The 13276-nt window shown below is 42.1% G+C and overlaps 1 protein-coding gene across 1 annotated transcript in view; it reads left to right on the top strand.

Annotated features, from left to right (window-relative positions):
- Positions 1-3698: 3698 nt before the first annotated feature.
- Positions 3699-13276, top strand: part of LOC111965776 (phospholipid-transporting ATPase ABCA1) — a 44220-nt gene continuing 34642 nt past the window's right edge. Inside the window, exons 1-5 of the mRNA XM_023990060.1 lie at positions 3699-3848; positions 8248-8358; positions 9947-10040; positions 12356-12497; positions 12718-12836. Of these exons, the coding sequence (XP_023845828.1) occupies positions 8293-8358; positions 9947-10040; positions 12356-12497; positions 12718-12836 (421 nt within the window). The 5' untranslated portion in view covers positions 3699-3848; positions 8248-8292. The remainder of the gene's footprint in view (positions 3849-8247; positions 8359-9946; positions 10041-12355; positions 12498-12717; positions 12837-13276) is intronic.

Genomic DNA, 13276 nt, shown 5'->3' with positions numbered 1-13276 from the left:
ATCTCACAGGGCACACTATATGGACAGTAGTAGGCTATTGTTTTTCGTGCCTTTCTTACATAGGAAGTTATGTTTTTAATTTTWATTTTACCCTAAGTGGTCATGAGAATTGTTTAACACAGACCAGTGCACTCCAAATGTTGGTGATTTTATTTTTTTATTTTTTCACCTTTATTTAACCAGGTAGGCCAGTTGAGAACAAGTTCTCATTTACAACTGCGACCTGGCCAAGATAAAGCAAAGCAGTGCGACAAAAACAACAACACAGAGTTACACATGGGATAAACAAACGTATAGTCAATTACACGATATAAAAATCTATGTACAGTGTGTGCAAATGGAGTAAGGTTAGGGAGGTAAGGCAATAAATAGGCCATAGTGGCGAAATAATTACAATTTAGCATTAACACTGGAGTGATAGATGTGCAAGTAGAGATACTGGGGTGCAAAATAGCAACAAAACAAAAAAACAGTATGGGGATAAGGTAGTTGGGTGTGCTATTTACAGATGGGCTGTGTACAGGTACAGTGATCGGTAAGCTGCTCTGACAGCTGATGCTTAAAGTTAGTGAGGGAGATATGTCTCCAGCTTCGGTAATTTTTGCAATTAGCTCCAGTCATTGGCAGCAGAGAACTGGAAGGAAAGGCGGCCAAAGTAGGTGTTGGCTTTGGGGATGACCAGTGAAATATAGCTGCTGGAGCGCGTGCTACGGGTGGGTGTTGCTATGGTGATCAGTAAGCTGAGATAAGGCGGGGCTTTACCTACCAAAGACTTATAGATGACCTTGAGCCAGTGGGTTTGGCGACGAATATGTAGCAAGGGCCAGCCAACGAGAGCATACAGGTCGCACTGTTGGGTAGTATATGGGGCTTTGGTGACAAAACGGATGGCACTGTGATAGACTACATCCAATTTGCTGAGAAGTGTTGGAGGCTTTTTTGTAAATGACATCGCCGAAGTCAAGGATCGGTAGGATAGTCAGTTTTACGAGGGTATGTTTGGCAGCATGAGTGAAGGAGGCTTTGTTGCGAAATAGGAAGCCGATTCTAGATTTAATTTTGGACTGGAGATGTTTAATGTGAGTCTGGAAGGAGAGTTTACAGTCTAGCCAGACACCTAGGTATTTGTAGTTGTCCACATATTCTAAGTCAGAACTGTCCAGAGTAGTGATGCTAGGCGGGCGGGTAGGTGCGGGCAGCAATCGGTTGAAGAGCATGCATTYAGTTTTACTAGCATTTAAGAGCAGTTAGAGGCCACAGAAGGAGTGTTGTATGGCATTGAAGCTCGTTTGGAGGTTTGTTAACACAGTGTCCAAGGAAGGGCCAGATGTACTGTATACAGAATGGTGTCGTCTATATAGAGGTGGATCAGAGAATCACCAGCAGCAAGAGCGACATCATTGATATATACAGAGAAAAGAGTCGGTCCGAGAATTGAACCCTGTGGCACCCCCATAGAAACTGCCAGAGGTCCGGACAACAGGCCCTCCGATTTGACACACTGAACTCTATCTGAGAAGTAGTTGGTGAAACAAGCGAGGCAGTCATTTGAGAAACCAAAGCTATTGAGTCTGCCGATAAGAATGTGGTGATTGACAGAGTCGAAAGCCTTGGCCAGGTCAATGAAAACAGATTAATACCATAAAATGTTTTCTAAGTACTAGGCTTCTGCAAATATTACTAATACATTGTTCCCATCTTTCCCATTAATTAGGGACTGAGGCCTGCACTGCAGATTTCTCCTATTGACTAGAATGGGATGACATCAGCTTGACTTCAGACCACTTGAGGTTTGAAAACGTCTGGCAAACTTTGAACTGTTCCTTTTCTGATTAGAGTGTTGGAGATGGTTCTCKGAGGATATGCTCTGCCTACAGCTATAAATCCTACTGTGTTGATAAGTTATTGAGCTTTGAGTAGTTGAACTTTGAACCGGCTGAGTTTCCCATTCAGATTGGCAGAATGAAAAGGTCATAATTGATATCATTAAAAAGAGCTACAATGATTGGTTTCATGAATATGCATAACCTATAGTGTAATTATTTAACTATTCCATGGGCCTTATAATTTCCATCTATAAACATATTTATTTGCACTAATCCAATTCATAGGTGAGAGGCTACGCCATTTCGGGGGAGCAAATTACTGTATTGTCATCAAGGGTAACTTGCTGATTGCAAATCTCTTCAAATCTTTCCTTTCAATGACATTTGTGTTTTTGTCATTGTCACATTGCTTTGGGGAAATGTTTTCAGTCTTTTACAAAGAACACCCCCCCGGCTGAACTCATTGTTGTTTCCCAAGTGATGAGTCATTAATCATTAGCCTATTTCACAGACAGTGTGGTGAAGAAGGTGCAACAGGAGGCTGAAGAAATTTGGCTTGTCCCTAAAACCCTCACAAACTATTACAGATGCACAATTGAGAGCATCTTGTCAGGCTTTATCACCATCTGGTACGGCAACTGCTCCGCATGCAACCACAGGGCTCTCCAGAGGGTGGTGCGGTCTGCCCAACGCATCACCGTGGGCAAACTACCTGCCCTCCAGGACACCTACAGCACCTGATGTCACAGGAAGGCCAAAGAAATCATCAAGGACATCAACCACCCGAGCCATGACCTGTTCACCCAACTATAAAGCAGAAGGCGAGGTCAGTACAGGTGCATCAAAGCTGGGACCGAGAGACTGAAAAACAGCTTCTATCTCAAGGCCATCAGACTGTTAAATAGCCATCACTAACCGGCTTCCACCCGGTTATGCAACCCTGCACCTTAGAGGCTGCTGCCCTATATACATAGACTTGGAATCACTGGCCACTTTAATAATGGAACACTAGTCACTTTAATAATGTTTAAATAATGTTTACATACTGCTTTACTCATCTCATATGTATATACTGTATTCTATTCTACTGTATTTTAGTCAATTACACTCTGACATAGCTCTATATAATATTTATATATTGCTTAATTCCATTCGTTAACTTTTAGATTTGTGTGTATTGTTGTGAATTGTTTTAGCTACTTCTGCACTGTTAGATACTACTGCACTGTYGGAGCTAGGAACACAAGCATTTCGCTACAYCTGCAATAACATCTTCTAAATATGTGTATTTGACCAATACAATTTGATTTGATACATGCAACCTGGAAATGATTGGAAGAAATCAGGGGAAGTATCTAATTAATGGTTGAATCTCATGAAAGGTAAACATGACCAGATTATGGTTTGACAGTAAATTATGGGGTTTAACCGAAATCCATGGAAAAACATATTCCGTGTCAGTGATTGTTCGGTCATTGGGCCAGTGACCGAATACCCGTGCTCTTGAACAAGTCACTTCATTAATCCTAATTGCTCCTGTAAATCTCTCTGGATAAAATGTCAAACTAAAATGTACAGAATTTGTGGAAAGACGATGGCGTCTAGGCCTATAACACAACTGTTTACCCAAACGAAATGTAGTCCCGGGAAGGCTATTTACTACTTTAAATACACGTAGGTCTATGGTTTTTATTTCGATTATCATTAGTTCCAGATGTTTAGGAGGTCGGGGAGTGCGAGTAGCCCCGAGTCTACATGTGCTCCACTAGGGGGATTTAATCACGGAACATCTCCATGACCGAGAGTAACCCCTGTAGTTCTCCAAGCGGATGTAGCTAAGGTTCACTCCATATAAAAGCTTTTCTAGAGCCAGATGATTCTCCTCCTCTGTGTACAGGTCACACATGCCTGGATAACAAGCCAGGACAAAAATATTTCAAAAGTAGTGAAGAAGTGTGGTTTAGCTTAGGAGGAAACACAATTGATGCTGAAAGGGGTCTGATTTCGTGCCTTTGGGAAAAGGTATTTCGATTTTCCACTGATTAATTGTCTGTCATTTGTTTATTCTTTTCTTTTAATGGTAGTCCTATCTGCTAGAAAGAAAGCTGAAAGATAACGGAGTTTTATGGCAAACTTTTGCTATTTTTCTTTTCAACAACGCATCATATTTTGTTTTATAGCAAAAATGTGTTCGTTGTAGTTTTTGTTGTACTTAATTATAAAACACGATGTAGACTAGTCTTCCGTCACATTTACAACCACATTATGTATTGTTATGTAACATTGATTTACTCATTGAGGAAAAGGACTCATATTAGATTTTTCCAAGCATGCGGAGAACATCGCATGGCACGAATCTTCTCACCCATTGTGATAAACTGACTTTTAAAAAACGATCCCATATTTTCTATTCAATTACATTCTTTGCAGAGTTATCCCTGCAMTTGTTCAACAACATTTTGCCACCAAACAAGTTAATAAGCAACTTAGAAACAAGTGACTTTGTTTTAATTTACAGTAAGGGACGTCAATGTGAAGCCCAGCAAAATAGCATGTTATTGAGTAATTTATATTGTCTTATTACCTGCGGGAGTTATCACACAAACAGCCCACCTGGCTCTTGTGAGTACAAAAGACAGGGAGACAATAAAATGTAGCCTAGACTGAGCTTGTCACTCCAAACACAGGTAATGAAGCTGATAGTAGCGTACGGTAGAGATAGTTAGAGGATGCAACATTGTATATTTCCCATTATGGCGTCTGTGCGAGCATGGGCAACGTCATTGAGGACATCTCAATTTCAAAGTAGTACATTTTCTTCTACTACTTCTGTGGTAAACAAACTGAAAGGTTACATAGTGCACACTTAAATCAAATTTTATTGGTCACATACACATGGCTAGCAGATGTTATTGTGAGTGTAGTGAAATGCTTATGCTTCTAGATCTGACAGTGCATCAGGATCTAACAGGTAATATCTAACAATTCCACAACAAAACCTAATATCTAACCAATTCCACAACAAAACCTAATACACACAATCTATTAAAGGAATGGGATGAGAATATATAAGTATAAAATATATGGATGAGCAGTAACAGAGCGACAAAAATGCAAGAGATAGAAAATAATAGATAGTGAAGGATACAGTATATACATATGAGATGAGTAATGTGAGATGTAAACATTCTTAAAGTGGCATTATTAAAGTGACTAGTGATCCATTTATTAAAATGGTCAATGATATCAAGTCTGTAGGTAGGCAGCCACCTCTGTGCTGGTGGTGGCTGTTTAACAATCTGATGGCCTTGAGATAGAATCTGTTTTTCTATCTCTCTGTCCCAGCTTTGATGCACCTGTACTGGCCTCACCTTCTGGATGGAAGCAGGGTGAACAGGTAGTGGCTCAGGTGGTTATTGTCCTTGATGATCTTTTTTGCCTTCCTGTGACATCGGGTGTTGTAGGTGTCCTGGAGGGTATGTAGTTTGCCCCCGGTGATGCGTTGTGCGGACCGCACCACCCTCTGGAGAGCCCTGCGGTTGTGGGCGGTGCAGTTGCCGTACCACGCGGTGATATAGCCCGACAGGATGCTCTCAATTGTGGACCTGTAAAAGTTAGTGATTGTTTTCGGGTGACAAGCCACATTTTTTTCAGCCTCCTAAGGTTGAAGAGGCGCTGTTGCGCCTTCTTCACCACACTGTCTGTGTGCGTGGACCATTTCAGTTTGTCGGTGATATCTACACCGAGGAACTTAATACTTTCCACCTTCTCTACTGCTATCCCGTCAACGTGAATAGGGGGGGGGGGTGCTCCCTCCCTTTGCTGTTTCCCGAGGTCCACAATCATCTCTTTTGTTTTGCTGACATTGAGTGAGAGGTTATTTTCCTGACACCATACTTGGAGGGCCCTCACCTCCTCCCTGTAGGCTGTCTCGTTGTTGTTGGTAATCAAGCCTACCACTGTAGTATTGTCTGCAAACATGATGATTGAATTGGAGGCGTGCATGGCCATGCAGTCGTGGGTGAAGTACAGGCGAGGGCTGAGAGGGCACCCTTGTGTGGCCCCAGTGTTGAGGATCAGCGGAGTGGAGATGTTGTTTCCTACCTTCACCACCTGGGGGCGGCCCGTCAGGAAGTCYAGGACCCAGTTGCACAGGGCGGGGTCAACACTGCCACCTAGAGTGTGTTTGAACTGGTATAAAGACAAGATTGATGATTTACTGCCACCTGCAGTTATGGAATGTTTTCTCACAAGTATAATTCATTGGCTGATCCCTCCTGATGACCTGGAGGAATTATGCGATCCTTCCTTAACCCATAGGAAGTCCCACCCAGTTGACTTCTTCAAAATGTTGAATGTCCTCATTGGTGCTGCACATGCTAAAACAGGCTTTTGGGCAYTAGAGTCCTCTATCTATCTCTGTGTAGCCTACTCACTCATCCACGTATACCCATGCCCCATTTATTGGGTTCATGCTGAGACACTTTAAAAAACAATTATTTTACCTTTATTTAACTAGGCAATTCAGTTAAGAACAAATTCTTATTTTACAACAAYGGCCTACCCTGGCCAAACCCTTCCCTAACTACGCTGGGCCAATTGTGCGGCGCCCTATGGGACTCCCGATCACGGCCAGTTGTGATACAGCCCGGGATTGGACCAGGGTCTGTAGTGATGCCTCTAGCACTGAGATGCAGTGCCTTAGACCACTCAGGAGCTCTAATGCGTCATGGTGGAGGAAAAAACTGTCCAGACTAATCCGTTCAGTTGTTGTTGTTTTTATTCGTTCCCTCAATATAAACATTCAATCTATTTAATAATTAATTCTCTCCGACCAAATAAAATTGTATTCGTCACACATGCGCCGAATACAACAGGTGTAGTAGACCTTATTGTGAAATGCTTACTTACGGGCCCTTAACCAACAATGTAGTTTGAAAAAAGTAAGTAAGAAATAGGAACACAATCTCCTTCTGTACCATGACGGTTTCATTCCCACTTAGCCGACAACAATTGCAGCCTACTGTAAGTAAATATATTTAGTTAATTACATGCTTCAAATGGTGATGATCACTGATCATTCAATAGCTTATTTCCAGTTTCAGTGTTTTCATATGCCTTTGAATCATAAGGACAAATAACCCTTGTGATTTGTAGGGAGCGGGCGTGCAAACCCCCTAATTTAGGCTAAGTAATTTCAATATCCTGAAAAGCCAGGAGCCTCACTAGCAGTCAAAACTGAATGATGCATGTTTACGATGCAAACAAAATACATTTTGTGCAAACTCTGATTCATGGCACTTGGACAACATGAACAGTTGTCCATTTTGCGCGGATCTCATCCCTGTGACCCAGTGTTTTATCCCTCGTCCATGAAGTTAGGGCCATATATATCCAGTAAAACATGGTGCAGCCAAGCGCCTGGATGTATTTATGTTGTTTACAATTGTGCATGTGAGGAAAGGCATGTGTCGGTGTTAACCAGTAAAATGGTGCACTCTCATCCCTAGGCAGGAATTCTGTCTGGCTCTGCTTCATGATCGTATATGTTCTAGTTTATAGTCCGGGGGAGTTCATTAGCTAGCTACCCTGGCAATTAGCTAATATCCAGGTGAATGTATTGTCATCGCAACAAGGCAAATAGCTATCAGTTTTAGTTATGAAAATAGAGMCATAGCCGCTTTAAACCATCTTATCTACCTGTGCCTGGTTAGCTAAGTTGCTACACAGCTATAGCTAATGAACAAGATGCCTAGCTAGCAGCTGAGTCAGTCAGTCAAACAGTTCATGGGAAAGGGGTCCAGAGAGAGATGGAACTCCGATTCTGACTGGGGTCATAAGGTCATCTGACCCTAGGGGCATATTTTTGGTCATAACCCCCCAAGGTGGTTTATTCAATTCTTTACATTTTTCATAAACAAATCTAAATCATGTTTTGTGTTTCTGCATGAATATGGCAAAAAAAATCCCTTAGGTTCATTTTGACCCAAGCCAAAAACATCTAATTCTGCCTACAGTAATTCGATATATAAGACTTTTATTTGCATCTAGGTTTCTCTGGAGACATAATCATTATCCATACCCCAAAGGGTGGAGGAGGGCCTGTATCAGTGATTCTGACCAGATATAAAGGACATCTGCAAAGATATACACTCCAAATCTGGACCATCAAAACCACACGATTTGTCCTGACAGAACCACTAATAACCTGTAAATACGTCCCCTCAACCCATCCTCACTCTCATAAAGTCTGCTTGGGAACTGAGTGGGGACACAGTGCAGAATAAGTTCCCATGTGAGGAGGACCTATTGGAGAGATGTTGTCAACTAGACAAATGACCCTTGACCTTGTACCTTTGAGCTGTGTGCTGGCTGGCTGGACTTTTTACCCACAGTCACCACTGCCTGTGTGTCATTTCAGTTTAGAGCTGGAGGGAAGCTTGAGTGGAAGAGGTCCAGAGTAGAGATGTCCATCTCAACTCAGCTGGGCTTGTTGTTGTGGAAGAACTTTACCTACAGGAGAAGGCAAACGGTAAGCAGAACATTTTTAAATCAGATTGTGTGAATTGGTGAAATAGGAATTGGGACTTTTTCTTGTGGCTTTGTTTGATAGGACAATTTAAAAGAGGATGTATGTATGTTCTTCTGTTATAATGTTTACAGAGTATTTCAAACATATGTTGTATTTACTTTATTATTGTCATATACCAGGTCTACAGTTTTTTAAATTCCTTCTTTGTAGCAAATCATACTTTACACTGTAGTTCAATAGCTGTTTAGTTATTAAGAGGGGTCATGTCCTGTTCTCCTATTATAAGAGTAAGAACAGAAACTGGGATAGGCCCAATACATCACTGGGGGCGAGCTCCCTGTCCTCCAGGACATCTACACCAGCGGGTGTCTGAGGAAGGACCGAAAGATTGTCAAGGACTCAAGTCATCCGAGCCACGAACTGTTCACTCTGTTACTGTCTGGCAAAGCGCTATCAGAGTATCGGGTCTCAGACCAACAGGCTCCGAGACAGCTTCTACCACCAGGCCATCAGACTGCTGAAAAGCTCATCCTAGCCGTCTCCCTGGACAGACCTGCACCTTAGAGACTATTTGCACCGGATAAATTATTTGCACTGACAACCCACACATCCAACCCTTACACACAAACACCCATAAACACACACACACGCACAAACACACAAACACCCATAAACACACACACACAGAACTCCTATACACACACACACACACACACACGGTCAACGCTGCTGTTCCAATATATACCATTGATTCCACTACCCACTTTATATTTGTAAATCCAGTCCATTATTACTGTGCATACTACCTCTTCTATTACTTGTTATTTTTGACTTGACTCCTTTCATTGTTATTATTGATTAATGTTCTGCATTGTTGAGGGAACTAACACAAGCATTTCACTGTACCTTTTATACCTGCTGTACTGTATGTGAAGAATACATTTGATTTGATTTTTACAATAACTATTGTAAGCAATTCCCTTAACTGGAGGGAGATTTTACGGTATATTAGATGTGAGACGTAGGCTCCTTCATTCAAGTAGTCAAAAAAAAAGTTTTATTGGAAAGTAATATATTACATGCCCAATGGGACAGAGGTTTATCTTAGCAGTGTTAGCTTTAATTTCTACTACAGCTTGTTCTCCCACCTGTGCTAGAACCCTGCCTCTAGATGGCTTTACGTGTGCTGGAGTAGCATCTCTCTCCGTCTCCTAATCCAATCAGCATGCACCTGATAACCCTTGAACAGAGATGACTTCACTGTTGCTGGATGTGGGTGTGCAGCATTGGCTATTTTGAAGTCGGGGTTGGTTGTATTGATCGCTTTGCATCTATTAGGAATGCAGTCCTAATAAAAGCTGTCTTATGACAGCTACATCATGCCTGCGTATAGCGTTGATACAGACCTATTATATGGTGTAGTGAGGGAGCCATTTTGAATGCCAGCTTTTAAGCGCTCCAGACTATTAACAGACAAGCTAGGCTTACGGTTATAAAGGGGGGGGGGGGGGGGGKAGTAATGGTTACCATAGGCCACGCTCCTTATAAAAAATGCTAACTGGCCTTCTTCTCTTGTTTTCTTATCTAGCTCCAACTGCTGATTGAGATAGTATGGCCCCTGTTGATCTTCTTCATTTTGATATCAGTGAGACTGAACTACCCTCCGTACGAACAACATGAATGTAAGTATGATGCACCCCCCTCGTCATTGTTGACACACAGACACTTCTTCACAAGACACTCAACTGAATTCCCCACCCCACACCCCAAATGGCTGTTCAACCACTCCTGTTGTTGTGGCCACGGAGGCATTTGTATTTGGAATCTGTGGATGAACTATGTTGTCGCATGTATACATATTGTACACTGCCAAGGATACAAGCCATTGATGCTACAGTATACAAGCTAGCAATACCATGCACTAGTATGCTACAATGCCATGTGCAGTCATTTATTCTGAAACTGCTACGTGCTGGCCACTCGAGTAAACCCACTATGGAGAAAAAAAAGACATATATTTTCACAGTCCAACAGCAGCCTAATCGTGTTGAACTGTTTATGATAGGTCCATATCGGGTGGGGATGCTGGGTGTTTTATGCGTTAACTGTTATATGGGGAATATTCTGTCCTGCTAATCAATTTTCTGGTATGGGATGGCAGATATACCCCTGTTAATGGGTTTTTATCTAAAGCCTGACAGAAGATTTCTGCCAACTGAGCATGTATCCCTTTACTTCTCCTGCATGAAGCCTCCGATACGAACATCACAATAGATCCTGGAGCTTTTTTTTGTCAAAACATAACTGTACAAATATAAGTTTGACAGTTTTCGGTTTTGGTTTGTTTGTGAGGTGGCTCAGATTGCCTGTGGACATATCAGTGACTTTATGGGGGGGTTAGAGTTTATGATGCCTTTATTACTGCTCTAATCTCATTATCAAGGTTCTATATGTGAAAGCTGATAAAGTTCGCAAGGCCCTCGGAGACTATCTTTGGCACGGGTATGGGAAAAGCTTATATAATGGAAATGCACTGGCTGAACCAAAGCCTGTTTTCCCCGGAATGATACGCTAGAGAATTCTTCAGTTAATTATATCACTGGGGGCGGTTCACAGAACAGGATCAATAACGCTGCCCGTTACCTTCTCTTTGCTAAAGCAACTATTGTTTCTTTGTATGGGACTTGCATTCTTATTGATCCTACTTTGTGTAATAGCCTACAAACCTGCTTCAGGATACAGTTGTGTAGGACAAAGCATTCGTATAGCTACTAATAACTATTATCTACTAATAACTATTATCAATGGGATGAACACATCTCCTGGGAAATCTGTGTCTACGTCAGAATATCCGCTTTCTTTCATTCCCGGAAGCCTGCGTTTTGTCCATCTGCCAGAAAGCAGAAGCATTAGGGGGTGAATTGCTTTCAGTTCTTCCTAAAGTCTTGGTTAGGCAGCAAGCACAGGGATACTTTTGGTGTGAGTCATACAGCACGTGGGTCTGGGCATGTTGTAACTGCTCCTACACCACATAGGAAAGAAATGGTCTTCCTTGCACAGGGCTAACCTATTGCTTTTGGGGATGGATATTAACCATGAAAAAAATGTGACAGTGCAATAAGACTCCAAATACCCATGGCTCTTTTTGAAGATTTCAAATCGTTTGAGTTGAATATGGTGCTAGTTTGGAAGATTTCAAATAGTTTCAGATGAATGTGGTGCTAGTTTGAAAACTGCCTAGCTAAATTCCATTTAGGATTCACATTTATCACCCACTAGTTCATAAAGTCATAATCTTTATAGGCCGTCGATGACGATCACTCTGTAAAGCAAAATGGCTGCCCTGAATCAGCTAAGCAATTGGCTATGTGGGGTTATCTCTTATCTCTGCTTTTCTTAGTAATGGGCCAGTTGGCAGGCTTCAGGTTTACTGATAGCAGGCCTACTTTTTTAACTCATCACACAAATAAAGGCAAGCCTCTCGGGGAGGGAGGGATGGCACCTTAGGAGGGGACAAAGGTTGTACATTGTACTTAGGCAATCACTCCCTCACATTGATAAGGCCTGTAGCTGCAGTGAAGCCTTCAAGATGGGACAAGASGTGGTTACGCTGATGCTAGCTCATCCGCCACCAGCCCGATAAGATAATCTGAGAACACACATCAGTTAGGTGTCTTTTGCGTAGACAAAAATAKAATTTTTAAACTCTGTAGGTGATGTTCAAAGACCACCCCAAGTAGTTCCGTTGGGTTGATATAGAGGCCATTTAAGTGTCTCAGTATCAGATTCAACGTGACTGGAATTATCCTGTGTTCTCTCCAGTCCACTCTCTGTAGATAGTGTATTAATAGACTAAATATGTAAAAAAATGTCCCCAAAAAGTGTTTTGCTATACAACCAAAKATGTGGTTTTGAATGTGCTGTATAAATGATTGAATTTCAAAACACCACAATTTGTGTCTTATGACGACTGTATCCCTCCCGGTGTCTCCCTCAGGTCATTTCCCCAACAAGGCCATGCCCTCGGCGGGCACCCTACCCTGGATCCAAGGCATCATCTGCAACGCCAACAACCCCTGCTTCCGCAACCCCACTCCTGGAGAGTCCCCCGGGGTCGTGGGCAACTTCAACGAGTCCATGTGAGTCCCACCCCAAGCTGCATCTCTGTATCTGATTGTTTTTTAAATATAAAAACATGAATACACTTTATTTTATGATTCATCCGCTTCATTGGATTAATAACATCATTGTTTCCAAATAAATAAAATGGTCACTTTAATGTTTCCTGTAAATATCCTATTTATAACTTGAATTTAACTGATTCAATTTTATTCTGTGTTAATCTGTGGATGTCTGCAGAATCTCTCGTCTGTTCTCCGATGCCAAGAAGATCCTGCTGTACAGTCAGAATGACCGGAATCTGGATGGCTTTAAAGGCCTCTTCCAAGCCCTGAAGACACTACAGGCCAACACCAAAGGTAAGAGTYACCTCTATATAAACCATTATTCACTGTACACATTACTACATTCACAAGAAACACCAGGGGCCTATTAATTTGAGTGGAATGTTCATGAACTCAAAGCCTAGAATAGACAGTATTTTCACTGAAGCTGAATCAAGACTCATTCCAGGTCTACATAGTACATCCCTGTCTGCCCTGAACTTTACGCCCCGTTGAGCGGGCCCCGGAGAGTTACTGTACGCCCACGTCTGGGCAGAAAAAAAGAGGGTTTACACTAATTCCCTTACGCTGTGCTGACTCACAGCGGGACTCCCCCATCCCCTTTTGTCCTGTTCCAACCCGCCTTCTGGGTTCTCCTCCTGTGCCTGTGAATGGCTGGGGATGGATAGTTATAATTTTAAAACTGATTTAATATTATATCATTTCAATTTCACACCCAGATTTCTTCTATAATG

The sequence above is a fragment of the Salvelinus sp. IW2-2015 genome, linkage group LG6.2 (genome assembly GCF_002910315.2).
Source record: "Salvelinus sp. IW2-2015 linkage group LG6.2, ASM291031v2, whole genome shotgun sequence".
Classification (NCBI taxonomy): domain Eukaryota; kingdom Metazoa; phylum Chordata; class Actinopteri; order Salmoniformes; family Salmonidae; genus Salvelinus; species Salvelinus sp. IW2-2015.
This window is presented reverse-complemented; position numbering and strand designations above follow the sequence as displayed.